Consider the following 16,198-nt stretch of genomic DNA (forward strand, 5'->3'; position numbering starts at 1 on the left):
GTAGAGGTCACTGAACAGAAAGAAAGTTGGGTCTTACAGTTGAGCAGCCTGTAGACCTTAAAGCTTCTTCCAGCTTTGTACAGAGTTTGGGATATCATCAGTGAGAATAATGGGAGCCACTCAATGTTTTTTAAAAAACTTAGAAAATGTTGATTTAAACAATAGGTCAAATTTACATATTGACAATTAGTGACTTTAAAGAAACTAATCAGTCTGTGGTTCATGTTCAGAAATTCTCATTCAATAAGTTTTTCAAGAATAACAATGAAAGACATGGGGGGAACCAATAAAACGTAACACTTTATTATTATTTTTATCTTAGAAGGAATTCACCAAAGGCTTCATATTATGCTATGGCATCTTTAATTATAAAAATAAGCAAATAAAATAACTTGCATCTGTCATTACCATGATATGTTTCATAACCTTTATATGCACATGGAGCTTAAAAATGTAATTTAACAATAAATAATGACATATACCAGATATGCTCACTGTTTATTCCAGTACTCAGCCAAAAACCTAAATATCATTTAAATTATAAATACATAATGCAAATATAATGGCACAAAAATGTCTAAAGTGCAACCAAATCACAAGAGAAGAATCATGCAAACTGGTCTAGGTCAGCCCCCGAATCACTCTGCAGCAAACACAAGACGAAGCTTTGGAAGTTTAAGGGGGAATCGGAGGGAGTAGGGTGGGGGAAAGAGAAGCAAAAAACTAGCAACACTGTGAGAACTGCTTCTTTCTGTATGTGTAGATATATGTATTGTAGATACATATATAGATATCATTGTGGGGAGAAAAGGGGGGTACCACGGTTTGAAGAGGTTACAGCCAAAAAAAAAAAAAAAAAAGAAAAGAAAAGAAAAAAGGAAATCTACTGAACTGAAGAAAGAGAGAAATTTGCTAGGAATACTCATGAACTACTTGTCGTATTGGGGTCCTGGCTTAGTTGGGTTTGCAAAATGGACACAACACACAAACTTTAATAGCTTTTCTAATTCAGAGAAGTCAGCCTTGCCTGGGGTGGGAAGTGTGGGAGGGAGGGGAAGAGTCTAACTTAGAATATGGTCTACCTGATTTCCAAGAGGCTAAGGCAGTGTCCATAAGTTTGGGGACCTGGGGATGGGACAGTTCTGAGTATAAAAATGCCCTTAACAATCTGATGTCAGCACGCTTAGAGGCTGTGTGGGGACAAAGGCAGCAATGTTTGTGCTGCTGCTGCTGCTGCTGGGTCTGCTGCAATTGCTCTTGGTCCTTGAGCAGCACGTTACTGGTTTTAAAGGCTTTATGGTAAAGTTGTATTGCTTTTCATTTTTCTGGACATGTACCCTCTCTCCTCCCACCAGGATCCCTATCACTCGATTTGGTCAAATCTTGAGTTTAGCCTAGTGAGAGTCAAGCACCAATAGTTTCTACCTAAGCGAGTTTGGAGTGGCCCCTGCAGTCCTACCCCTCCTCCCTCTCTTCCTCTCTTAACATTGACCTTTGGTGGGCAGTGACGCTCATAAGGGACTGTTGGGTTCAAGGACAGTGACCCTGAGAAACTACTGTTGTTCGTAGATAGGTTAGTCATTTGACTTTGGTGGTCGCCATCTTGTAAACATCATGGCAGAAATTATCAAACCACCAGCTCTTTTTCCCTCTTTCTTTCTTTCTTTTTTTTTTTTTCTTTTTTTCTATTTTTTTACGATCCTACAGAGATGGTCCAGCTGCCAGAACTACTTTGGCAGGCAGCGTGCTACAGGACGAAAATGTAAGAGAAGTCTATTAAGGCTGGACAGCCCAGGGTTATTTATACTCTCTCAGCCCCAAGTCCCCTGGACTAAAGACCTAAAGGCTGATTGACTCATTCCTGATTGATTTAATGGAAAGTCTCCCACCCCATCATCATTTGCCAGAGTACCAGGCACCGATGAAAGGGGACTAGTAAAGAACTGCCACTTCCTAATGTATAGTAGGCCTTATCACACTGTAAGTGGTCCAAGCCCATAAGGATGCTCTTTTTGGTTCCTGGAATTTCCAGTTGGATGTGACAGAGATCTTTCAGTATAGGTCTAAGTCAAGAGTAGCCTCTGGGTTGAGGTGGGCTGGGAGATTAACATCTTACCTGGGGTCCTTCAGATAAACCTGTTGGTTTTTCCTGTCTCATACAGGCCCATCTTAAGTTTTGATGTTGAATTAAAACTACTTCTACCCCCTTAGTTATAAAAAAGGCCACAAGGAGCATTTATGTGGATATCTGGAAGTGAGATAGTTATCCATTCCCAGGAAAAGAAAAATAAAGCTAAGTTACAAAACTAAATCTATATGCAATAAAGTTATTATATACTGCTTTGTTTAAGCAGAGTCCTCTGGAATTTATGTACAGTACATTAGTTTTCAGCTATTTATATTCCACAGTTAGACCTTAAGATTCTCTGGTTTTAAGACAATTGTTAAAGATACTTTTAAAGCTCTGAGCAGTTACAGTACATAAAGATGTTAGCTTTTTGTTTTTCATTAGATGCAAGAAGATGCAGGCTCAAAGTCTGGTTGGACAGCCAGGCTCAAGCAATTTGGTAAATGTGTCGGAAAGAAAATTAGACATTGGAGGATCAAGACCATAAGACACTAGCTCATTAGAGATCAAGAATTCAAATGTGACATTCATATTCGTCCATGGCCAGCACAGATTCATAACACGAATTCCATTTAACATCTTTATGAGCATTTAAGACATGCATTTAAATAAAGTTTCCTTATCAGCTAACTCTACTGGGGCAACCGTTCTAAAGGGATCCACATCTTCAAATTACAATGGCTGGAGAGTTACATGAATGTTTTGTGTTTGGGGGTGGTCTCAGGGGAGCAGGGGAAAAAACATGGCAGAGGAAGTTGGTAAAAGAGGGTACTTTCTCCTGAGGAGAGGCAGAATGATCACATGGATTTCGTTGGTGGGAATGCTGCCATTGCAGAATGTTGGGATATTGATTACAGAAGCCTAGTTTCATGCAATTTTCTTTAAGGGGGATAGAAAATAGGAACTACTTTAAAAAAATCAAACCAGGCACAGTACACTCAAAATTGGTGTGTCAACACCCCTAAAATGATACTAGTTTGGTGAGGTTGTGAATAACCTCTCCCTGGTTATGCACTCTCATGGGATGTGCGTTTGATGTGGGAGGGAGAGTCCTCCTCACCTCGGAGGTTCCTGAGGAGGACTTTCAGCTTCTGCGGCTCATTGGTGCGTCTCCTGTTGAAGTCAGCTCGTGGGTGTGTTTGGGCACAGTGGTCTGTCTGCAGGATGTGGAAGAGGCTGGCCATGTTAGGCCCAATTTTCTCCATCAGGCTGTCTCTGATTGTGCTGACTGTGTCTTCATCACATTCCAGCAGGCTTCGGACAAGTCTGTTATAGTATCTGCAATCAAGAAAGAGAGTGCATATGGTGGTCATCCAGTGAGAGCCAGGTGAGACCCAGGCTTTCACCTGGGCTCTAGCCAACACGAGTCCCTAATGGCCCGACCATGCAAACATCAATGGTTCATCAGCTGAAGGTGGCTTTTGCTCTCTAACCCTTGTGCCATGTCTCCCTAGTTTCAATGCATCTGCTCCTAGGGTTTACCACACAGTGCAAGACAGATATTCATGTTTAGAGTTGAGGAGATTTAGATCACACTTTGAAGAGCAGGCTGACTGTGGTGGCCGACATTTTTAGAGACAGAATTACAGAGCTAGCTGGGACCACAGAGACCATTTGGTGACTAGTTCAACTCTCATTTTATAGAGAAGAAACTAAGGTGGATGAGCTGAAGCAAATTAGAATGAAGTGAGTCCAGTGCTCAACACTGAGATTAGTAGCCATTGTACATGCATGTGTAATTATTTTGATGCTTTTTTGTAATTTTCCTTTTTTTTTGGTGATGTGTGGGCACAGGTGTGTGTGTGTGTGTGCAGATGTGTACATCTTCTGATCAAACTTCTGTCTAAGGCCCCCTCTTCTGTGTGCCGTGCATTTTCCTACAAAATCTAATGCCCTTATCACATACTTGGACAGCCCTGATAAAAGATATTGACTGACTCCATCTTCAGCCATCCTTCAAAGGTATATTGTAGTCAGAAGGCCAAATCCTAGGCAAGAAGGCTATTTAAATGGAAATATTGGTGGTTTTTAAGGGTTCATGCTACTATAATTCATGAATCCTTTTCCTACTATACCAGGGTTTGCTAACCTCTTCCCTTTTTGGATATTTATAGATCTTTGTTTACCATCACACAGGCCAGCATTTGATGGTTTTGTGATGGCTTTCTTTTGCTGACTAGACTGTAAGCTTACTGAAGGCAGGATTTGTGTCCTTCTTTGTATTCCTTATGGCCCAGTGCCATCGTGCTACATTGTCTGTTCACTGCACATTTGTTGATTTATTTTGCAGCCACTAAGGAAATGGAGTTTTAAGAATATAATTCTCTCCAATAAGTAGTGATTCCCAGAAGAAAACTTATCTGTAGTTTTAGTAAATTTTACCAAAACCTCTTGTGTTTGGTATCAGTTACCTTCATCTTTGGAGCGAATTCTTTAAATACCCCCAAGCAATGTAGCTAAGCTTTGTGGCTCAGAAAGGATTAAACTGTCTAATATTTAGGGCATATCAATGACTTGTCCTGTTATTTGGGAAGACAGTTCAGGTATTTTCCAATTTAGACTGGGATGCATTTGGTCCATTTTGCAGTCGCAGTTGAGTTGTCAAAACCCATTAGCTCTGTGTTTGCTAATAAGAGACTCGGTGACAGTGACCTGCAGTATTTACATGGAGAGAACCTTTTCTCAGAGGAGCCCAAGGATCTCTGGGGCCACCAGATCTTCCGTGAAAAGAAACCTGTTTATTTTTAACTCACCAAACAGTACACAGTATCAAACATCTTTCTAGAATAACTTAATCCCCCAGAGAGGTTATTTCAAAGATGTATGGTAAATAGCATGGAATGTGGGTAATGAGGTGATATGGTCACCCTTCTGTGGCCCAGCAGAAGGAAGCTGGGGACTGAGAGGCAAGTGCAGTGTCTTGGTTGCTGACACAGGCCTGGTGAAACTTTTCCCTCCAGGGAGAATTATATCCAGCTGTGGTCAAAATTGGGACTCTCTGGCACAGAGAAACATTTTCCAACTCTTTGGAATTACAAAGCACATGAGTCAAAGGAGATCTCCTTTGGATGGGGAAATGGGGAGAAAATCAGTTTTGGAAAAACATAGAATAAACAACTTTGCACCAGCAGCTTCTGACATCTACACACCCACATAGATCTCCAGGAATCTCCTGGCTCTTGGGCCCTGCTAGGACCTGGGTCCTTGGATGGCTGTGTCTATTTCAGAGGGTGATTAGATCCTGGTGGGTGGTTTCTGATCTCCCATCCCTCCAATAAGGACTTTATAACTTAGAAGTTAACCCTTCCATTTCTAGAAAGAGCTGTTCATGCCAGATGAGTCCCCAAATAGGCTGGAAAATACAATCTTTCCCTAGAAAGGGATAAAAAGAAATGCAAGTTCTTTCTTAGAAGGACTTGAAAGCTCTTGTCTGGACAAAGAAGTCTAGTACTCTTAAGGGAATTAAGCTTCTGTAGCCAGCTTTGCAGCTTCAGGGCCATACATTTCCTTCAGGCCCCACTTTGTCAGAGTGCCTGCTCTTTTTTGGAGGGTTTCTACCTTTCTACCTTTACTGTTGCTTTGTCTGCTGGCTCAGATATGATACCCGACCTTGGTGTTTCTTGACAATGACCCTTGCCAGCCTGAGGGCTCTTAGTGAGAACCACCCACCCCCACTGGAATCTACCCTATTTCCCTCATGGGGCTTTTGTTAACTCAGCAAGGGCAGGCTGAGAAAGCTCTTTAGAATATAAAACAAAATCCATGTCTCCATTAGTAGTTCTTCAAAGGCTGGAAAATTTGTCAGGATTCTTTGATGTTACCAGTTTCTCAGTATGAGCAATAGGTTAACCAGTGCCTGTCCAGTAAGGGCTGGAATAGCCATTTACTTCTGGGATCATGCTTGCCAATGACATAGTCCTTTCCTGTGTCACTAAGTGAGATGGATTTTTTAAGAGGTTGTGTCTCCAGCAAAAGTTGACTTAGCAATCGTCACCTATTTAGTGAGCACCTTCTTGTGCTATGGTCTTATAGTTCCTATAGCTATTGGTAGGATGTGTCCATCCTTTTGGGAGAGAAAGTACACAAATTTAATTGTGGACTACCACGGTGCACATATATTCAATTGTGCTTGGTATTCTATTTTTGGGTTGTGGCTATTTCCTGCAGATTTTGCTGGCTGCCATTTTTGAAGTAGAAATCAAATAGCTTGGCTCAAGGCCACATGAGTTCTAAGCCCAACTTGGTTATTCACAAGCTGTGTGACCTTCAGCAGGTCACTCCACTCTCTGAGCCTTTCTTCTTTAATCAGTAAAATGAGGCAGTTAGTCTAGTTAACCTCAGCAGTCATCTCCAACTATGACATTCTATGTTTCTAGGGATTCAATACACATTTTTCTTCTCAATTTTACAAAAAATAGAGCAGCTCTGCTTATATCCCCTCCTTTGCAGTGGTAGTTAGGACTGCTTAAGAAGATTCCTTTCTTGGCTGGGCATGGTGGCTTATGCCTGTAGTCCCAGCACTTTGGGAGGCCAAGGTGGGTGGATCACCTGAGGTCAGGAGTTCAAGACCAGCCCGGCCAACATGATGAAACCCTGTCTCTACTAAAAGTACAAAAATTAGCTGGGCATGGTGGTGAGTGCTTGTAATCCCAGCTACTCAGGAGGCTGAGGCGGGAGAATTGCTTGAACCCAGGAGATGGAGGTTGCAGTGAACTGAGATCTCATCACTGTACTCCAGCCTGGGCAACAGAGTGAGACTCTGTCTCAAAAAAAAAAAAAAAAAAAAGAAGAAGAAGAAGAAGAAGTTTCCTTTCTTTATCTTTATGGAGGATGGAGGAGATGTGTTGGAAAGACTTGGTGGACTAAGTGTTCTGATCACCCAGCCCGAAAGGACCTTTTTAATTATGTTTCTTTTTTCTCACTTTGAAAATTCCATCCCTGACCTTTTTTTTTTGATAAAGAATAAGATCAGATATTCTCCATAGCTACTGTTTCAGCCATGCTTACCCAAATACACACATACTGCCTAGGAACGTTCTGTGTGAGGGTTTATAAATAGTCCTTTGTTTCCCTTGATCAATATTATTCTTCTGTTTCCTGTTCCCTATCCATGCCCTAGAGAGTTGGAAGCTTTGTCAGTTTTCCCACTCTGGATCTGGGTTGGTCTAAGTGGTTCCCAAGCCTCACACCACCCTGCTGGCCTGATCAATTTTACCTGCTTCCCACAGGGTTGAAAGCATAGTCTGCAAATTCAGGCAGGTGGAAACTCCAGCTACCTCTTTACCCTTTAGGTGCATTTCTGTCATGGAAAATCCCCTTGTTCTGGCTCCTGGTCCAGTCACAGGCTTTTGGATTCTCCCAGCCCCAAATCTCATGCTAGATAAGTCACAGGAAGGTGGAATGAACCTGTAACTACTTCCTCTTGCAATTCTGTGCCAATTGGCACTGACTTAGCATGTGTCTATGGTGGGATAGAGGCTGGGAAAGCAGGATGTCTCAGGAAGGTGAGCAGCTTCAATGGAGCAAAGCAAGCCCAGCATGGAACCGGACATTTCTACAATCCTGAGCAGGAATCATGTAGCCTGTTAAAGTGAAATTTTTGGAGAAAGGTTGCATGGAAGATTCTGGTTTTCAAGGGCTGGCCACATTTTTTTTTCTCCAATTGACCTTTCCTAATGAGTCCCTAAGATGAAAGAGGGAGATAAGAAAACTTTCTTTGTGACCATTTTCTAAAGGTGTTGAAAATAAGGCACTGATTAGAAGAAATAATGGCCTGGTTAAAAATTTACTAGTCTCTTCTTAGATAAGTTGGGACCTCTAGTCGAGTAGCTATATAGTTCTGCCTAAAGACCTCTCTGCCTTTCTAATGGAAGACGCTACTTCAGATGAAATAGGGAGATTAGTATCGCCTCAAAATTGGAAATATGCCATATTATAGATCATGATTTGTCACAGAATCCTTAAGGATCTAAATTGTAATAGTGGCTTTACTAATGTACCTCTCCCCCAACCCCTAACTACCACACAAACACATACTTTGTCCTTAGCCCCTGTCTGGCTAAGAATTCTTCATTTCTTTTCCTAACGGTGAAGGAAGTCTCCAATAATTAATCAGATCTCCCCTCCCCACCCCCTGCCCCTGTTTCCTCTGTGCAATAAGAATCTTCCTAGGGGAAATTTAAAACCAAGAGTTATACAGAGACAGCCCACTTGAGAGAAATGGTCGGATTTTTCTGTTCTGAGGAAACCATTTAGAACCCCATGATAAAGTCACTTCCAAGGACTAGAGAAGTGATTTTTACAAATTGACTTGTGGTTCTGAAGGGCAGTCACCTGTAGTTAAGGGTGAAAAAGAAATTTTACAAAACGTTTGTGTTAGGCACCTTAGCCTTTCCCTAAGGAGGAACTACTTTTTTGTTGCATGTATGTACATGACTAAATCACTCGTAAGCCCCAGAGGGACTTGGCTGTTGCCACTATCTTAAGAAGGGTGGTGGCACCTGGCTAGGAAATTAATCAGATAAGCCTGTGATAACTCTCAGGTGGTCAGAGTAACATGCAAAGGACTGATCATTGTGGATATGTGCAGATTTGAGTGGAGAGTCAAAGAATCATAGAAATTCAAGGCTGGGAGTCAAGTTTTTAGGCTGAGGGATATCACAGGGGGCTAAACTTGACCGGCCTGCACTGCCCCTGCCAGACCTCCACGCCAACCCCATTGGCATCTCTCAGTTCTTGCTGGGAACCTTTCCAGGCCACACACATGAACTGAGGATGCCAGCTGTCTCATGTAACAGGAATTCACTCCTGGCTGGTAAAAACACTGAAAAGTACAATGCCCAGATGTTACTGTACTAGCTCAGTGGCCTGCCTTGGGTGGTGTTTGAATACTAAGATGAGAATGGGATCTGGACAGCCATAGAATACACTCATTCTATGAGATCTTGGGCTAGAGGAATGGGATAACATAAGGCCTGGAAGGAAACCTGAAAATGGTCCAGTCCAGCCATTTTGCTTTTTACAAAGGAAATCTGAGCCCCAGGGAAGTGAGATGGCTTGCTCTGGGCTATCCAGTGAAATCTCTGATTGTGTTTGGGACTGATTTGAAATAGATGGAGACTTAAAATCTGCATTATGACATTTAACCAGAGGGCTTTTTTTTTTTTTTTTTTTTTTTTAATCGTGGCCAATTGTGTTGTTGCATGGTCATGGTTTCAGCCAAATCTGATGTCTTAAAAGCTTGTTTCCAGAAACTTCACCATTCCCTTCAGGCTTATAGCAAAAAATGGTCAATGAAAGCACCCAGGGATGCTGCAGATGAGGCTGGCTTTCTATGAGCTGCATGAAAAGACTTTTCCTATAACAGGAGGGAAAAAAAAGCCCAAGCTGCTTAAACTGTCACAACCAATCACAAACATATTTTTTTCCTGCAAAAGCTGGGAAGACTGCAAGCTAAAATAAGAGCATGACTGTGGCAATTTAACCCTCCCTCCCAGTCTGGTTCTGCCAGCCAGCCACCTGCTCCCAGTCCCCTGATTGTGAAAAAGTAGACTCAGTTTGTACCTGTTGGAGAAGTGATTGGGCAGCTGGACGACCTCAGTGATGGCTTCGGGGTTCCGCTTGGCAATGCTGCACACGTTCAGCTTGCTGTAGCACTCTTCCTGCACCTCAGCAATCATCCTTTGGAAAGTGGAGCACCTCCGAATGGCGAGGAAGACCTTGGAGGTGACCCCGTTGGCGATGCACTTTAAGCTCTCTTTGACGAATGCTTTTCCCTGCCATGGAGGAAGGACAAGAGGGAAGTATTTAGCTTGACCTGACAAAGAGGATGGGCATACACGTGGAGGAATTTAAGGGGGCTCATCTGGGCAACGTATCATGGCCATCTGCATATCCTTGCAATGAGAAGATTGCATGTCTCGGCTAAGGATTTAAAAAAAAAAAAATGCCCCCTCCCCACCTCCCTGGATTCCCTTGAGAATTGAGCTCTACCAAAATGAAATTAGAGAAAAAAAAAGATGAACTGTGATCAACCATTCTGCAGCTTAAAAATAGTCGTAATCTGACTTTATATTCTTGAGATTGAGACTTTGAGAATTCAGATCAAAAGCTAGTATGCTAGGTCATGCAGAGAGAACTTCCTTGCTCTACGCACATTTTTATGTCCTCTCACAGAGGAAAATATTTTTGGCTTATCACCCCTGGCCTTATAAGACAGCCTCTACTAGCTCCTTAGAATCATGCATTAGAGTGAGTGGGGCGTGTCTTATACAGAACCTATTTCCTGGCCAGATGAGTGCCTCTGTGTGTGTGTGTGTGTGTGTGTGTGTGTGTGTGTGTGTGTGTGTGTGTGTGTGTGCGCGCGCGCGCGCGCACACTTGTGCATACACATGCTGAGATGGGAATTTAGAGTGGGGAAGCTGAGAAGCAGGGCTGGTTCCCTACAAGACTGGTTCCTAAGAACAATGGTCTAACACACTGTTAAAGACAAGCAGCCAGTGGGAGCAGGGCTCAAGGTCTTATTACCTGAGTGTCAAATTTAGCAGCGCTGTACAAGAAGGATTTGCAGATGTCATACATCCCATCTGTGTCACAGGTGGAGTTTTCCAGGCATGCAAAAGCCCCGCAGCCGACCTGTAGAGCACTGTTGAGGCAGCGAACCACTTCAGCTGAAAGAGACAAATCCATCCATTCTGGGTCAAACAGTGAGGATGGCTGGGTGGGATCAAGTGGGTGCAGAGGTGAATTTCAAGGACATGGGGTCAGAAGAACTTATCCTAGGAATCTGTCATGAGGGGCAATTGATAGACCCATTTGAATGAGAAAGAGAGGATAGACAGGCTCCTTTTGCTTATGATTGCTGGAGTACATGATGGACAGGGAGGGAGTTCTCTGTTTCAGACACACGCTCCCTGTTTCACCATTACCTACAATTTTGGTGTCTGGAGAAGTGAGGCTCGTCTGGAAATGCACAGTGCCTTTAAGCCATTCCATAGAATCAAAGGTCATTGCTTGGCACTTGAAAGCATGGGAAGGCAGGAGACAGTGGTAAAAGGGCCAGGGAATCCATCTAGCTTTGGAAAAATGCACTCCCGAGTAAAAAGCATGGGATTTTAGTCTAAATGGCAGAGAAGACTGTGCCAGGAGTCCACTTGGAGACCCTTCTGATTTCAGCTTTTAACTTACCGTCACATTGGCAAAAAGAAATCTGATCCGTTCATGTTTCACCCCAACCCTCCACTAGGACAGTGCTTAGAGGTATGCATAATCTCTTTCATATTAAAAGCCTTTTTAAAAGAAAAGAAAGAAAGAAAGACAAAAGAAACACAGGTGTGGAATAACCAGGCCAAGGCATCCCTGTGCAATACTGGAAGAAAACCGCAAAAAACTTGCATGAGGCTTTCTACATTCTGGATAAGATCTCCCATAAAAGTGATTTTTTTCTCCCACAGAAGGGGGGTGTTCTGGCAGGCAGCTAGGCAAGGAATGATCTGCAGCCTTCATGCCATAGGATTCTCCTCTGAGATCAAAAGCATGGTTCAGTTAGTCTTCCCCACCCCCTCCCACCACCCGCAGCCTCTAGGATGTTACAAGTCATTTCCCTAATTATATATTTCCACGGGTTTAAATTATAACTTTGCTTTAAGCAGTTTTAATATGCATTAGGGCTGCTATTGTTTTAGGCAAGCTCGAATTGTGAATCACTGCATCTCTATAGCAACTAAGTACAAAAGGAAGTGAAGCAAAAGCCCTCCTCTCGGCAGGGACCTGTGCTCTTCCAAGGGGATCATCATCTGCAGCATTTTGACACCTGCGATCCGATCTTTGCTGACAGTTGGAGGACAGAGGGCAGTATTGGAAGGGGAACAAGTGGAGCCAGAGAAGTCAAGAGGCAGAGGTGTCAATGCGGGCTTCCTAATGATTCTTTTCCTTCAGAAGCCAAGATAATGCACAATTAACTGCTCCAAGAGTCAAGACGAAAGTGAGACCTTACCCTTGGAGAAACAGCTGCTACGTTTCACAATTTTTTTTTCCAGGGGCTCTCTGGCTACGGGCTGCAGGGACGACTGAATGGAGCCCTAGAGAATCAGGAGGGAGACAGGCAGCAGGGTTGGGGGTGGGATGTATAGGGTTTTCTCTGAATCCGCCCTGGATTTGTCAGACTTGAGGGCTATGGTTCTGAAAATCAGTCTGAAGAGGGAGCTTTTCTGTGTATTCTCTTAAGAGGTAGAGAAGTCAAGAAGTGAAGAGGTAGGGTCTTAAGAGGAAAGGAAGAGGGACAGCATCAAACAAGCCAGGTCTTACCTTAGATCAGCTTCTGGAAAGTATAGAGAGCGCTTTGAAGCATGCCAACATTCAAGCCTTTCCTCCCCTCTCACCCCTCCCCCTCCAAGAGGGTACGTGCCAGATTTCAGGCAATCAGGCTAGGCTTATGCAATGAAATACCCTCAGCAGAGCGTCCAGCTTCTTCGTTTAGTTGCATGCAATTTATTAAACAAAGGAGCTCCACTGCCTAAGGCTATTGGATTACACTGGCAGTTTATTGCCATCAGGCATGAAGCACATTTATTATCAAGATCAGCCGTCACAGACACAGTTGCAAAAGGGAGAGGCAAATGAGGACAGCTCTTTGGGGGAGAAACTGCTCTTGGGTTTGCTGCTTACCTGAGTTTTGAGCCGCCACTCGGGATTTCCTGGGGCTCACAGAGTCATTCTGCTCTGCCTCATGGGTTGCAGAAGCACTGATCACCAGCACCAGAAGCACTGCTGAGTTTTGGAGCATTCTCTGAGAAGTTTCCGCTAAGTTGTTGGGTTTTTTTTTTTTTTTTTTTCCTGCCCCCCTTTCCTCTTTCCCTCTCCCGGCTTGAGTGAAGATGTGGATCTGGATACACTGAAAGCTTAGGTGAGGATTTGATGAGGAATTTTTTTTGTTGTTGTTGCTGCTGCTGCTGCTCCTGCTGCTGCTGCCGCCAGTGCCTCCGCTGCTGCTGCTGCCGCTGCTGCTGCTGCTGCCGCTGCTGCTGCTGCAGTCGCTGCTTCTTGCACCTCTGGCTTTTGCAAACTGGGGGCCCAAGAGCTGCACCCAGGGATTTTATAGCCGTTCTTATCGGTCCTCAGGATCAAGGACCAATCAGGTCCCTCAACTGGTCTGGTGAGCCAATAAGAGGGCATGCAATTCAGCTGGAGCTTTTTGACTTCTTAGAAATATTTTCCAGCAAATTAAAAGTACCTGCTGCCAATGTTTTATATGTGTGTGTGACTGTGTGTGCAGAGATGTGTGAAAAAGCTATTTTCGTGGAAGTAAGGGATAACTGTATTGATTGAACTAAAGAAAAATCCTATAGAAATCTCTCCAAGTTGCTTTTTGAAATCTAGCCATCTTTTTTTCTAATGAGCCACTTGGGGGAAATGGATAGCAGGGGTATGGTGGGGAAATGTGATCTCTTTAGATGAGAACTTAACCTGCTTACAGCAGTTTTACTCTAATTTTAACAGCACATTCTCTGTTCTGTTTTGTAAGCTACAAATGCATTAACTCCCTGTCTTCTCTGTGTGTACATGTTCACATGTCTATGATGCATTTTTGTTTGTATGTGGACATCCTGGGTTCTCACTCACACATTTGAGCCCTTGAGGGGGAATTTATGTGAGTGGAAAAGCCTTGGGGGACTGAGATATGACAGCTCAGAGCTGAAGCCTTAGTCCCCCTACTGATCAACCTATGACTCTGGCTAAGTCTTTTTACCTTGTCCCAGCTGTGTTTTCCCATCTGTAAAACACCAAAGTTGGACTCTGACATTCTCTATACCTCTAAAATAATGTGATTCTTCAGTAATCAAATCAACTTTGACTTCATCTTTTCAGTCACCAGCAAAATTGCAAAGTCCAGGAGTGTTAGTTACCCCAGGTACACATGTGCACACCTGCACATACCACACTCAACAGGGAGACATCATGAATGCCTGAAAATTAATAAACTGTGTTCAAGCCCAGCAACTTTATAACCACTTTGAAACAATAAGCTGGCCAAAGCAAGACTAAACCTGCTGAATGGAAACCAGTTCATTTCTTGGGGAGAGGGGTAGGAAAAAAGGGGGCAGAATGGAAAGAAGGGGTAGAGAAAGACCAGAATGTGTAGGAGAGAAGAATGATAAGCTCTAGACTTAATAGGAAAATTGCACTGCAATCACAAATCATGCCTGGTATAGAAGCTTATATTTTCTTATAAGTGAGTTGTAGGCAACGCTGAGGTTTGTCTCTAACATGTGAAGGAGGTTAATGAGTCAGGAGAGGACTTCTTAGGGTAGGAAGGTGGTGAAGGTATTATACAATAAAACCTTTAATAATTTTGGGGAAGTAGATGAGAAAGGGCCACTCGTGATTCATACAGATTTGGGCAGGATAATCTTGCAGAGAAACGGGGCCAGTGGCTTTACTTTGAATCATAAAACCTTCAAACAAAAGTTGAAGAAAGAGTGCTAACCCTGTTAACCACAAACTAAACCAAGTGTCAGCTCTGTATATGTAGTGGGGTGATAGGGCGGTGGGGGGCGGGGGGACGGCGGCGCGGTTCTGGGTGATGATAGCCTATCCCTCACAAAATAGGGTTGTTTAGGAAGTATGAAAGTTTGCTAGAAAAAGGAATAGAGGGAATAAAGGATACAGGAAATATCTAAAAGAAAGGAAGGGAATTTTCAGATTTATATTATATAATAAGAATACATTTTAATTTATATTAACAGGCAGTATTGGTATTTCTTTAGAACCTTCTGGGCTGAGTGCTAGGGGACAATGTGGGAGGATAAATGAGAAGACATAGAGAAGAAGGTAAGTTCATGATTCTTGTCCTGAAGGTACTTGCAGGTGAGTTGGGAAGATGACCAGCCACAGTCATACTTCCTAAAGGTTCTGGATGTCAGGACCTCATATAGTAAGACACAGGCTCAGGCAGCACCGGCTGGAGATGTGGGGAAAGCTCTTGAGGGAAAGATCAGTGGGGAAAGATTTAAACTGCTGTTGTTGCTTTTTAAGAATTTAGGAAAAAGCTATGCTATTTCATTTTAAAAAAACAAAGCTTGTATTGTGGAAAGCTTCAAGGTTGTTTGTATTGCTTTAGTTAGGAGTAGTAGATGCCAGGCAAGGCAATAGAGTTTCTCAGTGCTCTCTTCCAGAAAGGGAGTAAGAGGACAGATGCGTATTCCTCCCAAGGGTCTTGACTTCTGTTCTTTAGCATTCTCTACCTCCTTGGCCATTATTCATCATCTAAGGCAGTGCCATTTGTTTCTCTTGGGCTTTCCCTGAGTTGTTCTGCTTGGCTTGGTAGGGTGATGATTTACCACCAGCCATCCACTTTGTTTTTCCAACTCTCTGTTGCTCTCACCAGAACACGATGTCCTACAAGCATCAAGATGTGTTTGTGTTTTTTTTTCTGATGTTGATTTATTATTCCTTCTTATTTTGCTCACTTACTATCTTGTGCCTGGAAGTTCATTGCTAGGTGTGCCAAGTGTTTCCCAATAACAGGTAAACTGTCCTTTGAAGAAATACAATGGTGGCCAGCCCACTGATTTGAATGTAACTAGTATGCATGCCAATACATTTGAGAACCTTAGGGGAAGGAGCTGAAGTCTACATGAAATGCCCAGTGTAAAAATTCTTCCTAGAATGTCATGGTATGTGGATATCCAAGTGCCCTCAATCATTGTGCAACTGTCTGAAACTGTGATATAGCAATGATAAAAGGGTCTTGGGGACCCTGGTGGTGATGTCTGGTTTCTTTGTAACTTCTCTTGGGGGTCTGAGAGAATATGGAGGAGTTTGCTTAGCACTCTTCAGAGTCTGAATTTTATCCTGTAAGGAATAGGAAGTTATTCGGGCTCTTGAGTAGGAATTGTTAAATGATGGGTGGGAATAAGTGTTTGGGCAAGATTGTTTCATCATACTTATGATGGTTTGGAGGAAGAAAAGAACAGGAGTTTGAAGACTTGTTAATAACGGAATTTTGTTGATGAGATTCTGGCCTACAATGGTTGTGGCAGGAAAGGAAGGGAGACAAATATGAGAGATGTT

At 43.0% G+C, this 16,198-nt stretch overlaps 1 protein-coding gene across 2 annotated transcripts; it reads right to left on the minus strand.

Moving 5' to 3' along the window:
- Window positions 1-282: 282 nt before the first annotated feature.
- On the minus strand, window positions 283-13,244 carry STC1 (stanniocalcin 1). 2 transcript variants are annotated; one of them, XM_054497381.2, is made up of 4 exons: window positions 12,794-13,244; window positions 10,655-10,797; window positions 9,692-9,903; window positions 283-3,406 (listed from the first exon to the last, which is right to left on the minus strand). In XM_054497381.2, exons 1-4 carry the CDS (start codon window positions 12,909-12,911, stop codon window positions 3,136-3,138), a joined length of 744 nt encoding a protein of 247 aa, XP_054353356.1. In that variant the 5' UTR covers window positions 12,912-13,244; the 3' UTR covers window positions 283-3,135. The 2 variants fall into 2 exon arrangements, with proteins under 2 accessions (XP_054353356.1, XP_054353357.1); XM_054497382.2 differs by lacking the exon at window positions 283-3,406 and adding an exon at window positions 6,269-9,485 and having other exon boundaries at window positions 12,794-13,189.
- Window positions 13,245-16,198: the final 2,954 nt, after the last annotated feature.

This window comes from Pongo pygmaeus, chromosome 7 (assembly GCF_028885625.2).
Source record: "Pongo pygmaeus isolate AG05252 chromosome 7, NHGRI_mPonPyg2-v2.0_pri, whole genome shotgun sequence".
Taxonomy (NCBI): domain Eukaryota; kingdom Metazoa; phylum Chordata; class Mammalia; order Primates; family Hominidae; genus Pongo; species Pongo pygmaeus.

What these genes read in the sequence shown, in the direction of transcription:
- STC1 (XM_054497381.2), bottom strand. Translation starts at nt 12,911, where the DNA reads ATGCTCCAAAACTCAGCAGTGCTTCTGGTGCTGGTGATCAGTGCTTCT. An exon ending in CTGCTAAATTTGACACTCAG is followed by an intron (nt 9,904 to 10,654) that starts GTAATAAGACCT and finishes CCTCCATGGCAG; the next exon opens with GGAAAAGCATTCGTCAAAGA. An exon ending in CCCAATCACTTCTCCAACAG is followed by an intron (nt 3,407 to 9,691) that starts GTACAAACTGAG and finishes TCTTGATTGCAG; the next exon opens with ATACTATAACAGACTTGTCC.